The following is a 26,381-nucleotide window of genomic DNA, read 5'->3' on the forward strand; positions in this document are numbered from 1 at the left end:
ACTAAAATTCTAATAATTTATTTAAAAACAGAAAGTACACACATGAATCATGAAGGTCTGGAAAAACACACACCAATCAATATATATCCCTGGAGAGGAATGAATAAAGTTTGCTTGGTGAATTTTCACTTTTGTGCTATACATTTCTTGACAAAAAATTTTAATATGCTGTGAGATACTTATATTTCACTAGTATAATTTTTTCAAATACATGGGAACATAAGAATAAGAAGGATCATACTATAATTAATACACACTGCTTTTTTTTTTTACATCCACATTAGGCTACAGGTCCTAAGAGTATTCAAGTTAAAGGTGTACCTCTACCATTAAAAAAGAGCAGAGGGGCAGCCGGGTGGCTCAGTCAGTTGAGCGTCTGACTTCGGCTCAGGTCATGATCTCGTGGTCTGTGAGTTCAAGCCCCGTGTCAGGCTCTGTACCTACAGCCCAGAGCCTGGAGGCTGCTTCAGATTCTGTGTTTACCCTCTCTCTCTGCCCCACCCCTGCTCGTGCTCTGTCTCACCCTCCCCTCTCAAAAGTACACATAAAAAAATAAAAATCGTAAAAAGGAGCAGATTCTCATATAACAATGCATTACGTCTTCCTGCATTTTCCTTGTTATTAAGATGCTTCCTTTTTCCTCACAAATATTATTATCCATTTTGCACCTCCAAATACAAGGACATTTCTCAATTCACCTCATCCCCTAAAGTACTAATCCTAAATTTTTGACATTAAATGATTTCTCGTGTGTGACAGAAAAATGGTTCCCCTCAAAATGTCTACATCTTAAACCCCAGAACCTGTGAATATATTACCTTATATGGGAAAAGGGACCTTGAAGATAGGATTGAAAATCTTAAAATGGGGAGATTATCCTGGATTATCTGGGTGGGCACAACGCAATCAAATGTTCCATATCAGGGAAAGAGAAAAGACGGAGAGTCAGTGGAGATGTGACAGCAGAAGCAGACAATTAGAGGGACGGACGGTGATGAGACAAAAAATTCAGGCTCCTCTACAAGTTGGAAAAGGTGAAGAAACAAATTTTCCCTGACAATCTCCAGAAGAGAGTCAGCCCTTGCTGACGTAGTTTAGACTCCAAACCTCCAGAATAGAAAGTAAATGAATAACTTTGTGTTGTCTTAAGCCACCAAATTTATGGTAACTTGTCATAACAGCAACAGAAAACTAATATACATGGCTTTAGATTCTTCTTCTTTAAAAAGTATAATTTAAGGGGCACCAGTGTGGCTCAAAGAGTCTGACTCTTGATCTGGGCTCAGGTCATGATCTCAGGGTTTGTAAGATCAAGCCCCACACTGGGCTCTGCATTGATAGCATGGAGCTTGCTTGGGATCCTCTTTCTTTTTCTCTCTCTCTGCCCTTCCTTCTGCTCTCATGCGTACGCATGTTTTCTCTCAAAATCAGCATTTTTTAAAAGTATAATTTAAGCGATGAGGTTATACAAACAACCGATTATTTCCTTCTCAGCATTCCAACAAATATTTGTTGAGTACTGTCACTAACATGGCGTTACATGTTGGACATCTGTAAAGAAGACACATGGTTTGTGTGGCAGGACAACTGGGCAGAAAAGGCAGACTGCGGTTGGGAAGGCTAAAAAGAACTTGGCCATATCTTATGTTCTTACTCATCCTATGGAAATAGAACCCTGAACAATGGCACTTTTTACTCAGGGTAAAGTGACACCAGCACCAGAGGCAAAGCAAAGAAGCCCTGAGGTAACTCTGAAAACTGCTTTGCAATGGGAGAAACATAACCCTCAAAGGGAAATATACTTCTGAATAACTACTTTTTAATCTTCTCTTTATTATTAAGGTATAATTTGTAAAGAAGAAAATTCACACATTTTGTTGTACAGTTCCTCAAGTTTTAGCAAACATACAAGTCATGTGAACACGATCACAGAAACAACACGGAACAATTAATTCCATGAGTGCAAAACACACCCCATGCTCCAAAGTCAACCCCTCTACCCACCTTAAGCCTCTGGCAACCATGGCATTATCTGTTCCTACAGTTTTATTTCCCAAGAATATCACAAATGTGTCATATAAAGAGAACACAATATGTAGCCTTTTGAATTCTGACGTCCTTCACTAAGCATGACACTGAGATTTAACCACGCTGCTGGGCATGTCAGTACCTTTCTTCCTTTCTGTTGCTGAGCTATATTCCACTGCAAGGATGTATCACACTTGGGGGCAATTAAGGGGAAGTTAATGGCCATCTGAGTTATGTCCAGGTTTTGGCACCTAAGAGTAGAGTTGATATTTATAAATGCGTATGGACTTTGAGTGAATTTGGGTAAAAATTTAAGAGTAGGATAGCTGAGTCTCACCATAATATGCATTACAATATAGTAATAAACATTTTAACTTCCCAAAGAGTATCTTTGGAATCAGAATACACATTATGCAAAAATTAATTCAAAATGATCCAAGATCAAAATGTAAGAGTTAAAACCGTAACCCTTAGAAGAAAAAAACAGGAGAATACATCGTTGTGATTAGGAAGTGTTATCTTGGATAGGATGCCAAAAGCACAAACAAAAGACCAACAGATGAACTCCACTTCATACAAATTAAAAACTTTTAAACCTCAAAGGACCCTATCAAGGAAGTGAAAAAGACAACCCACAAAATGGAAGAAAATATTCAGAAAGCATGTCTTATTAGAGACTTGTATCCAGAATAAAGAGCTCTATAAAAGAAAAAACAACAACACACACCTAATTTTTAAAATGGACAAAGAATTTGAATAAACATTTCTCAAAAGGAAATAAACAAGTGACCATTAAGTGCACGAAAAGATGCTCAACACCATTAGCCACTAGGGAAATGCAAATCAAAACCAATAAGATACCATTCATTTCCCATCAGAAAGACGGTTAGAATCAGTGTTGGGGTCTCTTGCTGCAGCGACGCGAGTGGGAGCACCAGTCGTCCGGCTCGAAGCGGAACTCCACGAATCACTATAAGAAAATGGCAGACAAGCCAGACATGGGGGAAATTGCCAGCTTCGATAAGGCCAAGCTGAAAAAAACGGAGACGCAGGAGAACACCCTGTCGACCAAAGAGACCATTGAGCAGGAGAAGCGGAGTGAAATTTCCTAAGAACCTAAAGGATCCCCCAACCCCCGTCATCTTCGAGACACCCTAGTCGTGATGTGGAGGAAGAAGAGCGACCTGCAAGATGGACATGAGCGACAAGCTGCACTGTGAACCCAGGCACTCTGTGCCGACACCACCGGCCTGCGGGTCTCTGAGGGGACCCCCCCCCCCACAATCGGACTGCCAAATTCTCCGGTTTGCCTTGGGATATTATAGCAAATTATTTGTATGGTTAATGAAAATAAAACACATCTCGTGGCAAAAAAAAAAAAAAAATAATCAGTGTTGGCACAGATGTGGAGAAGCTGGAACCCCCAAACAGCACCAGCGTGAATGTAAAATGACGCAGCCAAATCTGCAAAAGCAGCTTGGCAATTCCTCAAAAAGTTAAAGAATTACCACATCCCACTCCTAGGTGTAGATCTAAGAGAAATTAAAACATGTCCACACAAAAACTTCCACACAAATGTTCACAGTAGAGGGGCACCTGGGTGGCTCAGTTAGTTAAGCGTCCGACTTTGGCTCAGGTCATGATCTCACGGTTCGTGGGTTTGAGCCCCACGTCAGGCTCTGTGCTGACTGCCAGCTCAGCACCTGGAGCCTGTTTCAGATTCTGTATCTCCCTATCTCTCTCTCTCTCTGACCCTCCCCTGCTCACGCTGTCTCTCTCTCTAATGAAAACATTTAAAAAAATGTTCATAGTAGCATTATTCATAAAAGCCAAAAAGCAGAAACAATTGAAATCTCCATCAGCTGAGGAAAGGATAAATGAATGTGGTATATCCATACAAAGTAATATATTTTTTTTTAATTTATCTTGAGAGAGAGTGCGAGTGGGGGAGGGACAGAAAGAGAATCCCAGGCAGCCTCTGCGCTGTGAGCTGTAGAGCCTGACACGGGGCTCGAACCCATGAACTACAAGATCATAACCCGAGCCAAAACCAAGAGTTGGATGCTCAACTGACTGAGCCATCCAGGCACTTCAAAAGTAATATATATTTTTTAATGTAAGCACTTAAGGCTTTATATTTCCTTTTAACCACTGCCGTAGCTGCATCCCAGATTTTTGATATGTGTGCTTTGCTTTCATTTAATTCAACATATTTTTTTCACTTCCCTTGTGATTTCCTCCTTGAACCATGAATTATTTAAACATGTTATTTAATGTCCAAATAGTTTGTGGAGTTTCCAAATAGATCTCTTATTTCCAATATAATTCCATAATGGTCCAAGCACATCCTTTGTATGCTTTCAATTCTTTTATATTCATTAAGGTTTTGTGGCTCAGAATACCATCTGTTTTGGTGAATATCCCAAATGCACTGGAAAGTATTCTACCGTTTATTGGCTAGTCTGTTCTATAAATGTCAATTAGGTCAAGTTGGTTGATAGTGTTAAGACTTTCATATCGATACTAATTTGCCATCTACTTGTTTAATTACTGAGAAGTGTTGTAGACTTCCATCTTAACTGTGAATTTGTCTTCCTCCTTTCACTTGTATCTATTCATAATGCATGTGTTTGGAAGCTCTGTTGTTATTTACATATTTAGGACTTAATTCTTGGAGAATTAAATCCTTAATCATTACATAATATTCCTCTTTATCTGTGGTAATTTGCTCTCAAGTGTACTTTGATTCTAGCATTCCTTTGATAAGTATTTGCATGGGCTATCATTTTAGATCCTTTTACCTGTTTTTCAAGGGAGAGAGAATTTTATGAGTACAAGCTGTTGTTAAGTTTATTTTTGAGAGAGAGAGAGAGAGAGCGAGCGAGCGCACATTCATGACTGAGGGACTGGCAGAGACAGAATCCCCAGCAGGCTCCACACAGCATGGAGCCCAGTGCAGGGCTCAATCACACAACTGCAAGATTATGACCTGCCAAAATCAAGAGTTAGATGCTTAACCAAGTGAGCCACTCAGATGCCTCACAAATTTATTTTAACATGCAGTGTTATATTAGTTTCAGGGAAATGATATAGTGATTCAACAATTCCATACATCACCTGGTAGTTACCATGACACACGCACTGCTTAATCCTCATCGCCTACTCAAGCCATCCCACCACCCTACCTCCCTCTGGTAAACATCAGTTTCTTGTCTATAACTGTTGTTTCTTAATTTGCCTTTCCCCCCCTTTGCTTGTTTCTTAAATTCCACAAGTGAAATCATACGGCATTTGTTTTTCTTTGACTTATGTAGCTTAGCATTATACTCTCTAGCTCCATCCAGGTTGTTAAAAAGATTTCATTCTTTCTTATGGCTGAATAATATTTCATATTGCATGCGTGAGACACACACATATATGGATAACATCTTAGGGAGGGGGTGGTTCAAGGTTTCGTTTGAGTCGTCTGTGGTCATTGTAGCCATCATCATGTTGGCTTGATGAGAGGCAAGCAAGAGATTTCTTGGACACATTTTGGAGTCTGAGACACTGAGGCCAATGTGGACTCCTGGCAGGGACAAGGTCACAGCTAATAAGAAGACAGCTCTGAGCTGTGAGAGGCCTGTTCCAGGCAACAGCAGGCCATAAGCCTGCCGCACAAAGCCATATGCAGAGAAGTGTGTCCCAGCCTGCGTCAGGACATGGCAGACCCCTCCCACCCCACCTGGCCTGCACCCTCTTAAGCTGTGCCATTCCTAGTCTCCTCGTGAACCCAACACCCAACACCAGTCCAGATGGTGGCTCCCTGTGCACATTCACACAGACACAGCCACCTACAGGACAGGCAGCCCAGGCAGAGGTACACAGCTTCCTTCATGAGCACACAGTGCACCCACACGCAAGCTCCACATGAAGCTCAGATCCAAGCAAAAACACCTGCAGCCTTGCCCATCATGGGCTCAGTGGCAGGGGAAGGGGGGTGGTCCCTGGGTAGGCCAGTAGCATGGCCATGCCCAGTGTAGCAGCCTCACCAGTTGGCCTTTGCTGTCTTAATGTCCCTCCATTCTGGGCCAGGAAGATACCAGAGATCTGGAGGAGGGCAATGCCCACAGAGACCCCAGCCACAACTATCAGGATGTCCTGCAGCCACTTCTCAAACTGGCCCACGCAGCCTTTGGTGTAGATGGAGTCCCGCTGCTCCAGCCCTGGTCTGAGCCAACTATCACGGTCTCACTGGGTGCTGAGGACATCTGCTGGGTCCCTGACAAAGCAGGAGAAGGGGACCTCACAGTGCTCCCGGCACAGGTGCAGGTCGGTGCAGCTGAAATAGATACAACTATTAGGCCCTCAGGCCTCGCAGCAAAACCAATATTCCTGAGCAAAGCCGATGAGGTTCTGGAGGTCAGTGTCATCCTGACAGGCCTTGACATTGTTGTTGATGGAAGAAAATGAGCTGGTCTAAAATCCAGTTGTTGAATATGAAGGATAGCATCCCTGCTGCCAGCTCCAGGAAGAAGATGAGGCTGAGAAACACAGCGAAAACCTTGAGTGGGAAAGAATTCTCCCAGAGAGACTCAATGCAGCCGGCAAAGTCCAGTGCCAACAGGACACCTCCAACCACTACAAACAGCCACGTGGGGTGGAGGACTCCCGGATCTGTCAGTCCGGAGATGCTGGAGAGAACGTCCTTCTCACCCAAGGCCCACAGGCCAATGGCCAGGAACAGGGATCCCAGCACCCAAAACACAACATTGAAGCCAAATAGGGAATATTTTCTGCAATAGCCAACTTCAAGTTCCTGGAAGAGCTGGTGCTTGCCCTGCATGGTCAGCGGCCACCCGCTGGCCAGAAACTGGAGCTGTGGCGCCGCCCACGGGCCACCCTGGGCTAGAGCTGCCCGGGTTATACCACATCATCTTTATCCATTCATCAATCAGTGGACACTTGGGCTGCTTCCAGATCTTGGCTGTTGTAAATAATGCTGCTATAAACACAGGGGTGCAGGTACTCCTCTGAGTTAGTGCTTGTATTCTTTGGGTAAATACCCAGTAGTGCAACTGAATGGTAGGACAGTTCTATTTTTAACTTTCTGAGGAACATCCATACTGTCTTCCACACCTGTTATTGCACCAGTAACTCCTTTTACTTTTAACCCATGTCTTCATATCTAAAGGGAGTTTCTTATAGATAGCATATACCAGGGTCTCTTTTGTGTCTCAAAATCTGTCTTAATTATCATGTTTAGACAATTCACACCTGCCTTTATTATGTTTAAATAATTTAACAGTGAAAAGTATGTTAGATGATTTTGGATGTTTAAACAGATGAAAATCTGTCTTCGTTATCATGTTTACATGATTTACATTTAACATAATTATTAATATGGTTGGAATAAAATCTATCATCTGTTTCTATTTGTTCCATATACTCCTTGTGCTTTTCCTTTTGTTTCTGTGTTCATGTAGATTGCCTGAATGTATTTTTTCTGATAACATTTTATATCTACTATTGGCACCTTATTTATGCATTTTTTATTGAGTACTTAACTGACACTTAAAAAGGTATTAAGTTTAGATATAGAACATAATGATTTGACAGGTGGAAAACGATTTCCACAGTAATTAAACACCCATCACCACACAATTACAATTTTTTCCCTTGTGATAACAACTTTTAAGATCTACTGTGTTAACTTTCAAATGTACAATACAGTATTTTTAACTGTGGTTACTTCTTTTTTGAAAACAGTGGTTTTAGTGGTTGTCCTGGGGTTTATAATAAATGCCTAATTAATTCGAGTGTAGCTCCACGTAAATTATACCAGTTCACATGTAAAGATGTTATAATAGTATCCTTCTCTCTGACCTTTGAACTGTCATACATTTTACTTTTATATTTGCTGTAAATAGATTTCTATTACTTTTGCTTTATAATCAGCTATCTTTCAAAGCAATTACTTTTTTAATGTTTATTTTTGAGAGAAAGAGTATACAAGCGGGGAAGGGGCAGAGAGAGAGGGAGACACTGAATCCGAAGTAGGTTCCAGGCTCTGAGCTGTCAGCATTGAACCCAACGTGGGGCTTGAACTCTCTAACTATGAGATCGTGACCTAAGCTGCAGTTGGACGCTTAACTGACTGAGCCACCCAGGCATCCCAAGAATGAATTTTTACTACATTTTTAAATGTAACTTAAAAGTAATTTCCTTACCAGAATTATCTGGTAATGCAGGTCTAATAACAATGACTTATCTCAGTTTCTGTGATACTGAGAAAATATTACTCGGAAAGACCAGTTCTCCTTCATTTTTAAAAGACTGTTTTGGGGGCGCCTGGGTGGCTCAGTCGGTTAAGCATCAGACTTCAGTTCAGGTCATGACCTCAGTTCATGAGTTCGAACCCTGCGTTGGGCTCTGTGCTGACAGCTCAGAGCCTAGAGCCTACTTTAGATTCTGTGTTTCCTTCTCTGTATGCTCCTCCCCCACTTGCACTAACTAGGTCTCTCTCAAAAATAAATAAAGCAGTAAAAAATTTTTTTTCAATAAATAAATAATAAAAGACTTCTTTGCTGGGTACAGAATTCTAGGTTGAAAACAGTTTCCCTTTTGATTCTTTAGAGATGTCACTGCATTGTCTTTTGGTTTCCATAGATTCAAACAACAATTCTTTCCTCTGTAAAGAGTTTCCTCCTCTAATTCCCTTCAGTATTTTGTCATCATCTTCAACTTTCAGCAAATAGAATATAAATGCCTGGCTGTTTTTCTGTCATTTGTTTTGGGGGATTATCTTGATTTATATTCTCTGAGCTTCTTCAATCTTTGGTTTGGTGTCTATCATTTGTTTTTCAAAATCCTTGGCCATCATTTCTTTTTCCTATTCTCCTTCTCAGATTTGAATTACACATTCAGAACACTTGATATTATGTCATAGCTAATGGATGTTCTATTTTTTCAGTTTTCTCTTTGTATTTTAGTTTAGACACTCCATACAGGCCTATGTTCAAATTTACAGATTCTTTCTCTGGTTATGCCAAGTTTACTGATGAGCTCATTGAAGGCATTCTTTTGTCTATTACTGTGTTTTTCCCTTCTAAACTTTTCATTTGATTTTCTTATAATGTCTCTTTTTTTAATGTTTTATTTATTTCTGAGAGAGAGAGAGAGAGAGATACAGCGTGAGCAGGGGAGAGTCAGAAAGAGAGGGGGATACAGAATCTGAAACAGGCTCCAGGCTCTGAGCTAGCTGTCAGCACAGAGCCCGACCCGGGACTCTAACCCATGAACCGTGAAATCATGACCTGAGCCAAAGTCGGAAGCTTAACCGACTGAACCACCCAGGCGCCCCATAATGTCTCTCTTTGAAATATCCTACCAGAGGAGTTTTTTTTTTTAATTTTTAAAAGATCAGTTTATTTATTTTTTTAACGTTTATTCATTTTTCAGAGATGCAGACAGAGCATGAGTGGGGGAGGGTCAGAGAGAGGGAGACACAGAATCTGAATCAGGTTCCAGGCTCTGAGCTGTCAGCACAGAGTCCGATGCAGGCCTTGAACTCATGGACAAGATCATGACCTGAACCAAAGTTGGACACTTAACTGACTGAGCCACCCAGATGCCCCAATATCCTACCTGATCATACACATTGCCTGCCTTTTCGAAACCAGGGGCCTTAACGTATAAATCAGAGTTATCTTAAACTCCATGTTAACAGTTTCCAGTGCTTGTGCAGTAAGAAGTTTGTTAACTCCCTTGTTTCAATACTGTATTGCCCTCCTTGTACACACATACTTATATGTTATTTAGAAAAAGGATACAGAGTATCTTCTGTAGGACAGCTGAGAATGAGATAAATAGTTTTTGTGTCTGGCTATGACTTTGACTTTCCTTCTGCTAGGCCTCTAATATGTCAAGGTAGAGTCATTCTATTGTGAGAACATGAACTTGGTTTGGAATCTGCTCTGGATACCTATAATGCACCACAGACTTCAAACTGCTCAAGCCACACCTTGTATCTAGGTTTGCAGCTTGTTTGCCAAAGTTTTTCTCAGTGTCTACTCAACCTGTTGTTTTATGTCTTCTGTTTAGGCTGCATCTCATTATGGTCTGTCTGCCTCCAAGCTCTTGCAACTCTCAGAGAACTCCGCTGTTAACCATTACTCTACATCTCTTAGCCTGGTATGGGGTGGGAGCTCTCTGAAATTCTGACTAAGTCTTCATTGTGGCCAAGTACTGTTCTGGGTATCTGGCATGTGGCCTTCTCAATGTTCCTGCCCAACCCCCTCTGCTAAAGTTCTGGGCCCAGCATATATTCCTGCCTGTTCCCTAGGAATGGAAGGTTTTCTTTCTGCTCCATTCAAACCACAGTTTAAGGCTTTGGTCTCATAGTAGAGAGGCAGGAAGAAGGGCTCAGGGCTTCATATCTTTCCTGAACCATCTACCATTCCTCTCCTCCAGGCCTGCCCAATGAGGGTGGTACCTAGCCCTAGCCTCGATCATTTTTGTAAGCATCCAGTAAAGTCTGTGGAAGAGCCTGCAAGGAGCTGTGAATTCCTATGTGTTCATAGCCCCCAAGGATTCTGTATCTTCCTACTAGTCCAATTCAAGCCTGTAGCAATTCATTAAAATGTTTAACTGAATTCTTCTGATTTGTGTTCATTCTGTCTGCCCCAGGTAAACAAGTGTTTGCATCCCTTCTTTTCTCGGAGGTGCCCATCTTTCCTGAGATTTCAGGTTAAGTGGTTGCTCTGGAAGCCCAGCTTTCAGATGGATTCAAGAAGACTATAACTCTGCAGCTATCTAGGGTTTATTATTATTGCTACAGGGGTGGAACGATGCTCTGACCAGCTTTCTCCACTTTAAGTGGAAGCCAGAAGTTCCCAACTATCTACTTTTCTGGCTAAAGAACAATGTGATTAATGCAACTAGCTCTGCTTGCTACAGACTTAGGTGAGAGAAAACAGCAGGTCAGACTTCTGAGTCAGCAATGAAAACATCACTCTAATTCCAAGAAAGCAAACAATACTGTTTTAAAACCTATACCAAACCAGAATTATATATGTCTAATTTACTACAACTGCTAAAGGAAGTATGCCACCCTCAAAGTAGTTCAGGCATTTTAACCTATGACTTGTTACACTCTAACTATCAACATGTAAAAACTGTATGCATTTATTTAGGGTAAGTACTACAGGATATAAATGTATAACAAACTGTAGGCTTTTCTTTTGCAGAAGAAAAAAAATATAAAGAGAAAAAAGTATAGATGAGAAAAATCTTTTACTCAATGGTAAATTTCAGTCAATGCACTTTTTACCAAGCATCTATGTTACTAGCATTGTAAAGGTTCAGTTCTTTGAAAGGCTGAAATTACTGTGACTTTCTATGTGATCTGTACAGAGCTTGTATACTTCAGGCCTCTTCGGAACAATTACACAGGTAATAATACCTATAATACCTATTAAAAGTGATAGCAATGGTCTAGAAAGCAAAAATGTATATTAATATACCACCAAAAAGAATACACAATAAATATAAATTTTAATAGCACAATGGAATTGAAAGTACATTAAGACAAAATTTAACTACTTCTTTTGCTAAAAAAGTGTTGCTTGAGCTATTTTCAGAGGAAAATCTCTAAATAAAAAAAACTCTTCAATGGCTTTGTTATTTTTCAATAAAACATTTCTACATTAATCCCTGCCTTTCCTTAGCTTTGTGCTGTTGCAGTATTTAAGTATTACATGTACTACATAAATGTACCACAGCTGCACAAATACTTAAGATGAACACTGGAAAGCGGGGCCAAATTTGAGAGGCAGGATTTCACAGGATCCCAAATTTAATTACATTTTAATGTACGGGGGGGACAGAAAATGTACAGTTGACAGAGGTACAAAGAGAAATAATCTGTTTTTCTTTAATTTTATAAAGTCATTGCAAGAAAAATACAAATTCAAGATAATCTTTATTTTCTACGAGCCTGGCAAAGTCAACTAAAAACATCTGGTACTAGTGAGGGTAAAGAAGTGGATATTTTTTCATATGCTGCTATGAAGGGGTAACTTGGTTCCAAAATATTGGCGCAAACTTTACAGAAGGTATTAGACAAGGTATTGAAAAATTTTTAGGGGCGCCTAGGTGGCTCAGTCAACTGAGTGTCCGACTTTGGCTCAGGTCATGATCTCACAGTTGGTGGGTTAGAGTTCTGCTTCGGGCTCTGTGCTGTCAGCCTGGAGCCTGCTTTAGGATTCTGCGGCTCCCTCTTTCTGCCCCTCCCCGACTCATTCTCATTTTCTCTTTCTCTCTCTCAAATAAACATTTAAGAAAAATTTTTAAAAGAAAAGGAAAATTTTTAAATATGCCTTACCTTCGGATCTCACAATTCTATTTAAAGAAACTACAATATGGAAATAATTAGACAAGTGCAAATATACTTATGTGTAAGTTTTAAACATTATATATAACAGCATATAGGAAAACTAAAATTAAATTTCCACCTGGAGAGCATCAGAAGAACTGTTTTAAAGCACATCCATAAAATGGAATACGGTAGAGCCATTACAAAATAATGAACTAAAACAGCACCAGAGCCCCAGGAAGAGGAGTTTCTGTGAGAAGTCTTATATTGTAAGGATAAAGTTTAAATTGTTTAAGCTTCCAGGCAGAAAAGAACAAGACAGCAGCAATGAAAGAAAAATCAGTGCGTCACTGAACTTCTCACAAGGAACACCAACTAACATTATGTTTTTGCAAAAGATCAGCACAAATGTGGCCTTAGACTACTAAGATGACTCTGGGTCTTTGCTAGGTAACAAATCCACTTGGTCAATTAGCCAGATAGCTAAGGAAATGGGAATAAATAACCAGGTACGATTCTGGTACTATCTGGTATTTCCAATTCTACTAATAATACCTAATATTACTGTTACTACTATTCTTACTACATGCCAGGCTCTGTTCCAAGCTCTAAGAACTTTCATATTAACTCACTTAATTCGCATAAGGACCACAAGACAGATACCATTACTCTTGTTTCATAGATGAGGAATCTCAGAAGTATCTTGTCTAAGCTAACAAGGAGCAAAGCTAAGATACAAACTGACAGGTTAACTACTCAAACCGTGCTCTTAACCATTTAATTTTAATAAATTAGAGCATTTATATTGCCTCTAAATGAACAGAATCCTTATATAAAGAAAATGCCTTTGTGAAATAAGGCATATGCCTAAGTTCAGCTATGCTGTGTTCACTTACCTACTTGATTTTTTTAATTACCACAAATAAACTTTCTCCTTACTTGTTTGCTACTTCTCATTTTAGGACATCTGCTTCTATTTACAGATAAAATGAAGGGTGAATCTTAAGCGTGACTGAAACCTTCATCATTCAAGATTTTATCTCTAGCTAAGACTGCCACCTACTGGGCTAAAACAAAAATCTTCAATACAATGAGGATAAACCATTTTGAGTAATATATGAAAAAAGAATAAGATAAATATTAAGATATGCATCAATCTTCAGGCCTTCTCTGTTTATACCATTAGCAAAGACTCAGGTTTTTTTTTTTAATTTATGCCATAACTGACAATTTCAACTAAAACAACAGTGTCCCACCCCTGATGCTCAGTGGATGACATTCCCCGTGTCTCTACAGCACTTTACGAACATCACAATGACAGTATGCCACAGCTACTGTGAGTTCCCATGCCAATCTTCCCTCAGCCTTAGGTGAGCTCACAAACAGAAACCTTATTCACTTTGACGTCCCTTGTATCAGTGAATGTGTTAAATGAAAGAATTCATGAAAAGAAGCTTGAAGACAATGTATCTTAATTAACTGTTGTCTATTTTATAAACATAAACCGTACCTTCAATAGAATTCTCAACCCAGCTAGTTTTGCCTCCTGGGGGAACATGTGGTAATATTTGGGCACATTTTTGGTTGTCACACTGTAGGGAAAGGGTGTTACTGACATCTACGACAGCCAGGGATTCTGCAGAACATCTACAATACAGAGGAACAACCCTAACACACACACACACACACACACACACACACACACACAATCACCCAGCTCCAAATATTAATACTGCCAAGGCTGAAAAACCTTTCTTCCTGCCAGCTATCTTCCTTAGAAAGTATAAAGATTAGTGAAAAACACCTATTTATGATAACAAACTGAGCCTACAATCAAAATCTGTTTACATAAAGTACTTTTTATACTGGCTTAATATACAAAGTACTGGTTTAAGATTTTAATGTTAAAATATACTGGTTTAATATTAAAACATACTGGTTTAATATTTTCTAGGAACATACAAGATATATTATACAGAGAATACGGTATGATTAACCTTTGCAAGTCACAGAAAAACTTTACTTTGTATTTTGCAGACCTCTGCCAAGAATTCCTTACCACTTAAGGAAAACACTGATTATGGTATATAGTATTTATAGTATGGTGTCACTGCATCATGGCACTTGTACTGGTCCATTTGTAGCCATCACATTCAACGGTGACTCTATACATAAAGGTCAACAGCTGTGTTTTTTATATTCCTTTTATATTCTAATATTAATGTGCTTAAACAATTAAAAATACTGAAATAAATTTTTTTTGTAAAATAGAAATCATTTCCCTTTTATTTCTCCTGTCAGTTAGGGTAGTTTTGTGTTTTTCTGTGTTTTTGTTTTTTTTCTAAGGAAGCTCTATGCCCAATGTGGGGCTCACAGCCCTGAGGTTAAGTCACATGCTCTACTGGCTGAGCCAGCCAGGCGTCCCAATATTATACTGACTCTGAAGAAATTATGTCTGAAAGTAGGTTGTATCATCTTGGAATTTCATTTTATAAAAGCAAAGAAGATGTTACAAAGTATTTGTTACTCAAGGTCCACTGAATCTGGTTAGAGGATTAAAAACCACTAGCTTGGGGCGCCTGGGTGGCTTAGTCGGTTAAGCATCCGACTTTCGCTTGGGTCATGATCTCACGGTTCATGGGTTCGAGCCCCGCGTCGGGCTCTGTGCTGACTGCCAGCTCAGAGCCTGGAGCCTGTTTCGGAGTCTGTCACTCCCTCTCTCTCTGATCCTCCCCTGCTCACGCTGTCTCTCTCTCTCCTAGAAATAAATAAAACATTTAAAAAATAAAAAAATAAAAATAAATAAATAAATAAAAACCACTAGCTTATGGAAAAATTTGAAGTCCTTACCTCGGCCTTTGCCTTCACTATTCTCTACTTGAACCCCACTTCCCCCACAACAGCGCACACACGGGCCCCACTCTGGTACTTTGCAAGGCTGGCTCCACCTCATTCCTCATGGTGGTCTTCTCTGAGTCCCACCCCCCACACCTTTACTGGCGTGCACATACTTCATTTGTCTCTTTCCTACAATTTGATACAATCTGTAATGATTTTTATTTTTCTATATTGTCTACTTATCCGTTAGAATGTAAACTCCACAAAGGCATTTGTTTGTGTTCAAATCCTTAAGAAATTGAATATTCTCAATAAGGAAGGAATGGAAAGGGAAAGAAAACAACAGGAATGATGGAAGGAGGGAAAAACTACTTTTTTTTTTTTTTTTATCCAGCATCACACACAAAACAAATCCTGAGAAAGGAAACAAAAAAGGACACTGAATATTGAAGCAAAAATCCTTAACTACACAGAAAAAGAATCCAGAAATACATAAAGTAAAAAATGGGTTATTCTCTAAAAAAATAAAAATAAATAAATAAAATAAAAAATAATAAAATAAAATAAAATTTAAAAAAATGGGTTATTCTAGGAGTGTAAGGACAGTTCACTATTGGGAAATCTAGTAATATATTTCAACACATATTAAATAAGTCAGAAACAACAAAGATCTTATTAATAGATACATAAATAATTTGTCAATTTACCTTCCCCATCACCTCCTGATATATACAGCTATTTCATACCATTAAAAATACACACACATATCCAGCATGTAAGGTGTGTAAGAATATTTGCTGCAACATTATTACCTAAAAACCCATTTATCAGCTACACTTATATAATAGAATACTAAATAGCCATATAGCATTATAGACCTCCAACAGAGAAAAAAGTAAACTAGAAGAATAAACATCAAACAATTTATCCAACTTACTTCTAGATGTGGATTTTATGAACAAGCATAAATGGTTACTTTTATAATGTGGGTAAACAAAAGTGAAAATCCTCATCTGTCCTTATAAGCCAAGTAATAAGGAGATGGGGGAAAAAAGTAATAAAGAGATGGGAAGAGTTTAAGCCAACAAAGGCCATATAAAATGAAAATAGGGATAATATTAAGGAATAGAAATACAGAAAAAGATACACAAACAGGAAAAGTCTGAGCAAAGCGAAAACAGTGAAGTCCACAGAAAAGTCACACAGGGGACAGAAAATAATAATGGCTTGGTATAATGATTAGGGTGAGGATTACAGAGGAAAACAAGTACACTCCTAAAATTTCTCCAATGAAATATTACCAAGAAACCCTAGAGCTCCATGCTATTCTTAGAGAGCTACTGCAACCTCAACATTTGCCTCAAATTAGACATCCACAGAACAGAACAGATACACTACACCATGCTGCTATCTGCAGAGCCAACTTAATACTAAAAATTCCCAGACAATGTTCAATTATTTTGATTATTAAAGGTACCAAGAAAAACGGTAGAGAAACTAAAACCAGTGCTATACTTATATTAGAAAGTGAAGTAGAGAGACAGCAGGTGAAATCAGCGACGTGGTAAGAATAAGTCATTATAATACTTCAAGCTGATGGGGAGCCTGGGTGGCTCAGTCAGTTAAGCGTCTGACTTCGGCTCAGGTCATGATCTCATGGTTTCTGAGATCGAGCCCTGCGCTGGGCTAGGTACTGACAGCTCAGACCCTGGAGCCTGCTTTGGATTCTGTGTCTCCTTCTCTCTCTGCCCCTCCCCCACTTGGGCTCTGTCTGTCTCTATCTCTCAAAAATAAATAAATGTAAAAAAAAAAATCCTAAAAAAATACTTCAAGCTGAAAAATCAAGAAATATAAGCATATTGTAAGGGAAAAACCACCCAAAGAGTTAAAATAAATCCAGTTAAGTATGGCCACGAATGAAAGGGACTCAAATTAGTGAAAGGAAAAACATATCTGCCTTTCATTATAAGATATTCCTATTTGAACATGTGATACTTGTGATGTTTTTTAATACTGCAAATTGCTTTCAAATGGATTAACTATGCCAAAGGATAAAGGAATCAGCGATTTTTTAAACTTGTAAATATCTTAAAGATCAAGTCCACCACTATGCTTTTCCAAAGTGTCAAGTCACTATGACAATTATTAAAGTTTCCACAAAAGCAAAATTCAAGTAAAGGAGATTCAAGCAATACAAAAACTGCTAAGCCAAACTTATTTTAAATGAGTATCTATTTAAATGAGTATCTACAGAAGGTCACTACTACCTTCCTTACAAGAAGCTAACCTTATTAGAAAGTGCAATACAGAATAACTGGAATGCTTTGAAAATTTTTATTTAAAGTAACAAACATTTACTGAGAACCAACTATATATAAGGTACCCTCAATCACCATTTTCCACGAAAACACAACATTCTACTTCCTAAAACAAATCATGGTCATCTGCGTAACTACAGGTTGACTGAACTCCTGTCTGCAAGCACTACAAGCCTAATTATCTGTAACCAAATAACAAATAAAAGAAAAACTTCCAGCTACTGCACAAATTACAAAATCATAATATATGTATGGGCTGCTAAAGGGACAAGAATTATATGTGCATTTTTATACATAATTATTCCTTCAATAGAAACTCTTATATAATACAATAAACAAGAATCACCAGGACTACCAGGCATGCATAACAACAGTTTCCCTATTTGGAATTTACTCTTTTATTCTATGTAATTCTATGATGTTAGGATATTCTTGTGTGAGTTTGTATTACTTTTCAATTTTTGTAATTAAAATGGTATTTAATTCTTTTCTTGCCTTTTTAGTTCAAAATTAATACAAATTTACATTACAGTCTCACACTTGTTTAAATGAGAATTTTTTTTAAATTTATTTTTGAGAGAGAGACAGAGCACAAGCTGGGGAGGGCCAAAAAGAGACAGGAGACACAGAATCTGAAGCAGGCTCCGTGTTCTGAGCTGTCAGCACAGAGCCCAATGTTGGGCTCCAACTCACAAACTGCCAAGATCATTACCTGACCCAAAGCTTAACCAACTAAGCCACCCAAGTGGCCCTAAATGAGAATTTCTACTTGTATAGTAGAGATTTCTCATGACTGAACCCTTGTTTAACTATTTTACCTGACAACTATTAATGAAGTATTTCTAACTAAAATCCGAAACACAGGCATCACACATTTATTACAAGACTCACCATAAGCTTAGCATCTGACTCTATGAGAATCAGAGAAAAAAGTAATCTTCCTTATCCAATCTGATAATCAAGACTTACAAATTACTTAAGAGAATATTAGTCACCAAAAGAATTTTGTTCTTTTTCCCATCCTGCATCAAGCTTTCTCATATCAAGATATGAAGTAGTATTTGTAAAATAATAGAAATAAACTGGTACAGCTGACATATAAGCATAAAATATCTAACCTACTATATGCTTACAAGTACAATTAACCTAAAATCTTTCAAATTACATATTTCAAATTGTATTCTCAGAAACAGTATGTTAGAAGATTAGCTTTGCTCTAAGTGATGATAAAGCTAAAAAAGCACTACTACAAAATTTGTTATAATAGGATTATAATGTTTATTTTTGAGAGAGAGAGAGAGCACGCGAGAGTGAGAGAGAGCGCGCACGAGCGAGCGAGCAACAAGTGAGGAAGGGCCAGAGAAAAAGGGAGACACCGAATCTGCAGGCTCCAGGTTCTGAGCTGTCAGCATAGAGTCCAACATGGGGCTTGAACTCACAGACTGTGAGATAATGACCTGAGCAGAAGTCGGATGCTTAACCCACTGAGCCACCCAGGTACCTCTATAATAGGATTATAAATATAAATTTGTTACCCTGTATTTGTAACGTACTTGAAAATTAAACAGAAAGGCTCACCTTCATCCACAGAAAACTGACAGCTCTTATCATTGAAGAAAAGAATTTTCTTCTTATCAGGACGATTTACAAATAGTATCTGGTCCCCCAAAGCCTTAAAAGACAAAAAAAATTTGTTTTCAGTTAACTTCCAAATTACCTCCCCCCACCAAAATATATTTTTTTAAACAAAAGGACTATTTCTTTTTTTTTTTTAAATTTATTTGAGAGAGAAAGCGCGCGCACACACTCAAGGGAGGGGCAAAGTGAGAGAGGGAGAGAGAATCCTAAGCAGGCTCAGGGCTGTCAGCATAGACCCCATGCAATGCTTGAAACTACGAACTGTGAGATCATGATCTGAGCCAAAACCAAGAGCCGAACACTTAACTGACTGAGTCACCCAGGTGCCCCAGGACTCCTATTTCTTTTAACCTTCAGTATACCATTAGGGTCTACTACACCCAATTTTAGTTCTCAAGTTTCTTTCAATGAGCAGTTCCCACTACTTCTATGTAATGATATTTCAAGACATTTATTCTTAGAGATTTCCAACGTACAAAAATAAAATGTACTTATTTTTTTAAAAATCCAGTCTATATTGCAATTATGATGTAGGTCCATTGGAGCCTTTTATTAATCTAAGAAAAACTGTGTGATCTTAGTGTTCTTACTTTCCCCTCTACCTTAAAATATTTTCCCACTAATTTACCATTACCAATCAATTATTTCCAATTATGCTTTCAAAAGCTAAAATAGTGGGACACCTGGATGGCTCAGTCAGTTTAAGTGTTTGACTCGTGATTTCAGCTCAGGTCATCATCTCATGGTTCATGGGTTTCAGCCGCACGTTGGGCTCTTGGCTGATGGCATGAAGCCTGCTTGGGATTCTCTCTCCCCCTCCCTCTCTCTCTTTCTTCCCTCCCCTGCTTTCTCACTCTCTCTCAAAAAAATAAACAAATAAATAAACATTAAAAATAATATATAGCTAAAATATTTTTTAGAAAGGGGAAGAAAGATGACTGTATCTCCTACAAATGTGATATAATAGTGAAACAGTAAAATTATGTCACCTAGAAGTGTGATTCAATTTGTGTTATTGCACTGCCCAAACTATTGCATCATCTTTCAAGAAGATATAAAAGATTACAGAGTGGTTTTTGTTGTCTCTTAGTTTTCATTAAATACTTGACAATTCAGAATTTTTTATTTTCTGCTCTTCAGAGCAATGACAAGAAAACTGACAGAAAATAGTTCACCATTATGGATGAATGAGAACAAGAACACAGAAAGCCTCATAGCAGCGCTCCCTCTAGACTCTGATGATGGTAAAATTGATCATAGAAATAAAATCTAAACCTATGAGTCTTCGGATGACAACACCACAAAAGAGTCACCTCAAGCTTAAGAATCAATGATTAAATGACATATTTCTAAGGACATAAAAATATAAGGTATTTCCCTTCAGTTAGTTATTCAACAGGAAGGAGTTCACTGTACAATACTGTGTGATAAGAGCCTTTGCCATTTCACTTTGCTAAAAAGACATATAATAGTATTCTTTCATCTTTCTGATGTTTGCCAAAATACACTTGCTACAGAAGTTTGCTATGTCAAAATCTTATAAAAATTTCTAATGAAGCTGTTTTTCACCATCTCTTCATTCTTATTTATTTAAGTTATTCATGACATAAAATACTTTAAAAAATAGTTCAGATAAAAAGTTCAAAGTAATGGTCATAAAAATGCTCACCAAACTCAGAAGAAAAACAAGTGAACACAGTGAGAACTTCAACAAAGAGAAAATTTAAAAAGAGAGCTGAAAAATCAGAGCTGAAGAATACACAACTGAAATGAAAAATACAGGGAATCAACTGCAGATCAAATGACACAGAACGGATCAGTGATTTGTAAGACGGGGTAGTGGAAATCACTCAATCAAAACAGCAAAGAGAAAAAAGACAATTTTTTTTAAATGAGAAAAGTTTAAGGGACCTGTGGAACAACATCAAGCAAACTAACATTTGCATTCTAGGGATCCCAAGAGGAGAAGAGAAAGAGAAAAGAAAAGGAAAGAAAACCTATTTAAAAAAAATAACGTCTGGAAACGCCTGTGACTTGGCAAAGGAAACAGACATCCAAATCCAGGAAACATAGAAAGTCCCCAATAAGATGAACAAAAGAGACCTATACCAAGACACATTATAATACAATTATCAACAATTAAAGATAAAAAGTGATTTCTTTCTTTTTTTTTTTTAGGTTTATTTATTTTGAGAGAGAAAGAGAGAAGACACAAGCAGGGGCAGAGCAGAGAGAGGGAGAGAGAGAATCCACACGATTAACACAGAGCTCTGCAGGGCTGGATCTCACAAACCATGAGATCATGACGTGAGCTGAAATCAGGAGTCAGATGCTTAATCAACTAAGCCACCCAGGTGCCCCAAGATAAAGGGTGATTCTTAAAATCAGCAAGAGAAAAACAACAATTTATGACCTACAGAACCCCTCTAAGACTAGGAGTTTATTTTTCAAAGAAAACTTCAAAGACCAGAAGAGAATGGCACAACATAATCAATGTGCTAAAAGTAAAAAACCTAAAACCAAGAACACCCTACCCAGCAAGATTATCACTCAGACGTGAAAGAGAGAGAGAAGGAAGAATTTCCAATACAAGCAAAAGCTAAAAGGAGTTCAGCAACCAACTTTACAAGAAATGTTAAAGGGACTTAAATAAATGAAAAGCCCATAACTAGAAGAAAATTATGAAAGAATGCAGTTTAGTGGTAAAGACAAACACATAGTAAAGGTAGTAGATCAACCACCTACATAGTGTGATGGTTAAAAGACAAAAGTAATAAAATCATCTACACCTACAATAATTAGTCTAAGAACACACACAAAAAAAGATATAAAATATGACATGAAAAACAAAACATGGGGGGTGGGGCAGTAAAAATGTAGGGCTTTTATAATATATCTGAATTTATACAGCCATCAACATAAACAGACCACTATATACATAGGATGCTATATATGAACCTCATGATAAACACAAGCCAAATACCTATAATAGAAACACTAAAAAATAAAAAGGAAGGAAAACAAAACACTAAAAAAAAGTATGACTGCAAGGGAAGAAAGCCAAAAAGAAAAAACATAGAACAAAAAAACTCCAGAAAACAACAAATTAAATAGCAATGAGTACATATCCACCAGTTACTACTTCAAATATAAATGGACTGAACGCTCCAATCAAAAGACATAGGGTAGCTGAAAGAATAAAAAAAAAGACAAAAACAAGATCCGTATATATGGCGTCTACGAGAGACTCACTTAATATCTAAAGACACACAGAGATTGAAAGTGAGATGGAAACGATATTCCCTACAAATGCAAACCAAAAGGAAGCCAAGTTAGCAACAGACTGTAAAACAAAGTCTGTAACAGGGGTCAAAGACAGAATTACGTAATGATAAAGGGATCAATCCAAAAACAGGATAAATATCTTTGTACCCAAAATAGGGGCACCTAAATACATAAAACATATATTAACAAACAAAGGAATACGTTGAGAGTGATAAAGTAACAGTAGAGGAGTTTATATCCCAGTTATATCAATGAAAAGATTATCCAGACAGAAAATCAGTAAGGAAATATTGGCCTTAAACAATACATCAGAACACATAGAATTACCAAATACATACAAAACTTACCATCCAAACACAGCAAAACATTCATTCTTTTCAACTGCACATGGAACATTCTCCAGAATAAACAGCAGTTAGACGAAAAAACAAATCTCAATAAATTTAAGAATACTGAAAGCATAACAGGCAACTTTTTTTAATGTTATTTTTGAGAGAGAGAAACAGAGAGAGACAGAGGGCAAGCAGGGGAGAGGCAGAGAGGGAGGGAGACACAGAATCAGAAGCAGGCTCCAGGCTCTGAGCTGTCAGTACAGAGCCTGACATGGGGCTCGAACTCACAAACCGCGAGATCATGACCTGAGCCAAAGTCAGACACTTAACCTACTGAACCACCCAGGTGCTCCTCAAGCATCTTTTCTGACTGCAACAGTATGGAAACAGAAATCAGTTACAGGAAGAAAAATGGAAAAACACATTAAACACGTGGAGGCTAAATAACATACTACTATACAATTAATGGGTCAACAAAGAAATGAAAGGAGAAAATAAAAATACTGTGAGACAAATAAAAATACAACATACCAAAACTTACGAGATAAAGCAAAGGCAGTTGTAAGATGGAAATTGAAAGCTATAAATGCCTACATCAAAAAATAAGAAAAATCTTGGGGTGCCTGGGTGGCTTAGTCAGTTGAGCATCCGACTTCACGTCAGGTCATGATCTCATGAGTTCAAGCCCTGTGTTGGGCTCTGTGCTGACAGCTAGGAGCCTGCTTCTGATTCTGTGGCTCCCTCACTCTCTCTGCCCCTCCTCTGCTTGTGCTCTGTCTCTCAAAAATAAATAAACATCAAAAAAAAATTAGTAGTGCCTGGGTGGCTCAGTTGGTTGAGCATCTGACTTCAGCTCAGGTCATGACCTCACGGCTCATGAGTTCAAGCCCCACATTGGGCTCTGTGCTGACAGCTCAGAGCCTGGAGCTTACTTCGAGTTCTGTGTGTCTCTCTCTGCTCCTCCCCCACTCATGCTCTGTGTTTCTCTCTCAAAAATGAATGTTTAAAAAAGTAGATTTTTTAAATTAAAAAACATTTTTAATAAAAACCCTCAAATCTCAAGGAACTAGAAAAAGAATAAACAAAGCCCAAAGTTAGTATATGTAAGGAAATAACAAAAATCAGAGCAAAAACAGACACATTAAAATGCAGTAGAAAAGATCAATAAAACTAAGAGCTAGTTCTTTGAAAAGATAAATAAAATTGACAAATCTTTAGCTAGACTCACCAAGGAAAAAAAAAAGGAAAAAGAAGACATTACAACTATATCACAGAAAATCAAAGGACCATAGAGACAACCAGAAACAGTTATATGCCAACAAATTTAACAACCTAGAAAAAATGGATAATTTCCTAGAAACAAAAAATCTACCAAGACTAAATCATGAAGAAACAAAAAATCTGAATATATCATTTACTAATCAAGATACTAAATCAGTAATCAAAAAAAAACCTTCCCAACAAAAAGAAAGTCCAAAACCAGATGACTTCATTGATCAATTCTACCAAACATTCAAAAAAGAATTAATATCGACCCTTCTTAAACTCTTCTAAAATAGAGGAAGGGAACACTTCCAAACACATTTTATGAGCCCCCAACATTAACCTGATATTAAAGCCAGACACAGATTGCACAAAAAAAATTGATAGGCCAACATCTCTGATGAAAATAGATATAAACATTCTAACACAATATTAGCACATAGAATTCAACAATACACTAAAAGGATTATATACCATGATCAAATGGGATTTATTCCAGGGACCCAAGGATGGTTCAAATGCGCAAATGAAACAATATGATATATCACGTTAACAATGTGAAACTTGAAAATCATATGATCTCTCAATAAATGCAGAAAAAGCATTTATCAAAATTCAACATCCACTCATGATAAAAACTATCAAGAAACTGGGTATACAGGGAATATACTGTACTATAATAAAGTCCACTAAGACACTCCACAGCTAATATCACACTTACTGGTGAAAAGCTAAAAACTTACTTTTCCTCTAAAATCAGAAACAAGATAAGAATGCCTATTCCTGATACTCTTATTCAACACATTATTGGAGGTCCTAGCCAGACCAATTAAACAAGAAAAAGAAATTAAGGGCATCCAAACTGGAAAAAACGAAAACTATTAGTAATTTCAAATAACATGATATACATAGAAAACCCTAAAGACTCCACCAAACTTTTAGAATAAACAAATATAGTACAGTTGCAGGATACAAAACCTATGTACAGAAATGTTACATTTCTCTACACTAATAACTATCTGAAATTAAGAAAATAACCTTATTTACAAGTGCATCAAAAAGAATAAAAACACCTAGGAATAAAGTTAACCAAGGAAGTAAGAAACCTCTACACTTCAAACTTTAAGACGTTCAAGAAAGACAACACAAATAATGGAAAGATATACCATGCTCATGGATTGGAAGAGGACCCAAAGCAAACTATGGATTCAATGCAATTCCTATCAAAACTCCAATGGCATTTTTCATACAAAAAGAATAAACTAATCCTAAAATTTATATGGAACCACAAAAGATCCTGAATAGCCAAAGCAATCTAGAAAAAGAACAAATGTATAAGTATCACGCTCTTTAATTTCACACTACATTACAAAGCAATAGTAATCAAAAGAATATGGTACTGACAAAAAAAGTGACACACAGATCAATGAAACAGAACAGATAGCCCATATATGCATATATGGTCAATAAATCTATGACAAAAGAGCCAAGAGTAACAATCACAAAAGGCAGTCTCTTCAATAAATGGTTCTGGAAAAACAGGGCAGCTACAACGCAAAAGAATGAAATTGGACCACTATCTTACACCATTAACAAAAATTAACTCAAAATGAATTAATGACTTAAATATAAAACCTGAAACCATAAACGACCTAGAAGAAAGCATAGGTTGATAAGTTCCATCAGCTTTGGCGATGATTTGTCAGATTTGTCATCAAAAGCGAAGGCAACAAAAGCAAAAAAAAAAAACAACCAATAAAATGAAAAGGCAACTTACTGAATGGGGGAAAATATTTGCAAATCATATATATGATTAGAGGAAAGATCACAAATATATAAAGAACTCATAGAACCTGACATCAAAAAACAGTCTAATTTAAAAAGTGGAAGAGGATCACAAAAGACATGTTTCCAAAGAAGATCTACAGATGGCCACCAACACGATCAATATCATTATAAGGGATATGTAGAAACTAATTTGACAATAAACTATTTGTAAAAAAAAAATAAAAATAAAAATAAAAGGTAACTTAAAAAATAAATAAATAAATAAAAAATATCATTATCAGGGAAATGCAAAACCACAATGAGGTATCATCTCACACCTGTCATCATAATAGCCATTATTAAAAAGACAAGATATCACTGTTGGAGAAGAGGTGGAGAAAAGGGAATTCTCATGCACTGTTGGTGTGAATGTAAATTGGTACAATTGCTATGAACGACAACATAGAGGCTCTTCAAAATATTAAAGATAGAACAACCCAATACTCCAGTAATCCACTTCTGGTACTTATCCAATGAAACCAAAAACACTAACTCAAA

At 37.5% G+C, this 26,381-nt stretch overlaps 2 protein-coding genes and 1 pseudogene across 2 annotated transcripts in view; 1 reads left to right on the plus strand and 2 right to left on the minus strand.

Moving 5' to 3' along the window:
* GTF2E2 (general transcription factor IIE subunit 2) overlaps positions 1 to 26,381 on the minus strand; it is a 77,205-nt gene that overhangs the window by 4,576 nt on the left and 46,248 nt on the right. The window contains exon 6 of the mRNA XM_039220706.1: positions 19,117 to 19,210. Within this exon, the coding sequence (XP_039076637.1) occupies positions 19,117 to 19,210 (94 nt within the window). The remainder of the gene's footprint in view (positions 1 to 19,116; positions 19,211 to 26,381) is intronic.
* LOC120222792 (thymosin beta-10-like) lies at positions 2,918 to 3,379 on the plus strand. The gene has a single exon (XM_039220776.1). The coding sequence runs from the start codon at positions 3,009 to 3,011 to the stop codon at positions 3,138 to 3,140; it is 132 nt and encodes a 43-aa protein (XP_039076707.1). The 5' UTR covers positions 2,918 to 3,008; the 3' UTR covers positions 3,141 to 3,379.
* On the minus strand, positions 6,056 to 6,853 carry LOC120222760 (annotated as a pseudogene).

This window comes from Hyaena hyaena, unplaced genomic scaffold (assembly GCF_003009895.1).
Source record: "Hyaena hyaena isolate Hyena2069 unplaced genomic scaffold, ASM300989v1 scaffold_17, whole genome shotgun sequence".
Classification (NCBI taxonomy): Eukaryota; Metazoa; Chordata; class Mammalia; order Carnivora; family Hyaenidae; genus Hyaena; species Hyaena hyaena.

Excerpts from the sequence above, each read along its gene's own strand:
- LOC120222792 (XM_039220776.1), top strand. The coding sequence starts at position 3,009 with ATGGCAGACAAGCCAGACATGGGGGAAATTGCCAGCTTCGATAAGGCC.